General features: G+C 50.6%; 1 protein-coding gene across 1 annotated transcript; it reads right to left on the bottom strand.

Moving 5' to 3' along the window:
* Positions 1–130: 130 nt before the first annotated feature.
* LOC104384798 (olfactory receptor 14J1-like) lies at positions 131–787 on the bottom strand. The gene has a single exon (XM_010003787.1). The coding sequence runs from the start codon at positions 767–769 to the stop codon at positions 131–133; it is 639 nt and encodes a 212-aa protein (XP_010002089.1). The 5' UTR covers positions 770–787.
* Between the last annotated feature and the right edge of the window lie 6 nt (positions 788–793).

A 793-nucleotide genomic window follows, 5' to 3' on the forward strand; every position in this document is an offset into this window, starting at 1 on the left:
AATAATAATATCAAAACAAAACACAACCAAAACCCTAAACAGAACAGAATACAAAATAAAGCAAAAAACAAAACCACACAAACAAACACTGTGCAATGACATAAAGTGGAGTCACTTCTGGAAAGAGGCTTTAAATCTGTCTCTTGAACAATGAACAAATCACTTTCCTGAGGGCATCTTTGAGCTCCTGGTTCCTCATGCTGTAGATGAGGGGGTTCACTGCTGGAGGCACCACTGAGTACAGAACTGCCAGCACCAGGTCCAGGGATGGGGAGGAGATGGAGGGGGGCTTCAGGTAGGCAAATATGCCAGTGCTGATGAACAGGGAGACCACGGCCAGGTGAGGGAGGCAGGTGGAAAAGGCTTTGTGCCTTCCCTGCTGAGAGGGGATCCTCAGCACAGCCCTGAAGATCTGCACATAGGACACCACCATGAAGACAAAACACCCAAATGATGTAAAGCCACTAACCACAAGAAGCCCAACTTCCCTGAGGTAGGAGTGTGAGCAGGAGAGCTTGAGGATCTGGGGGATTTCACAGAAGAACTGTCCCAGGGCATTGCCCTGGCAGAGGGGCAGGGAAAATGTACTGGCTGTGTGCAGCAGAGCATTGAGAAACCCAGAGGCCCAGGCAGCTGCTGCCATGTGGACACAAGCTCTGCTGCCCAGGAGGGTCCCGTAGTGCAGGGGTCTGCAGATGGCCACGTAGCGGTCATAGCACATGATGGTCAGAAGGGACCACTCTGCTTCAACAAAGAAGAAATAGAACATGACCTGTGCAGCACATCCTGTGTA

This window comes from Chaetura pelagica, unplaced genomic scaffold (assembly GCF_000747805.2).
Source record: "Chaetura pelagica isolate M959 unplaced genomic scaffold, ChaPel_1.0 scaffold1528, whole genome shotgun sequence".
Lineage (NCBI taxonomy): Eukaryota > Metazoa > Chordata > Aves > Apodiformes > Apodidae > Chaetura > Chaetura pelagica.

What these genes read in the sequence shown, in the direction of transcription:
- LOC104384798 (XM_010003787.1), bottom strand. Translation starts at nt 769, where the DNA reads ATGTTCTATTTCTTCTTTGTTGAAGCAGAGTGGTCCCTTCTGACCATC.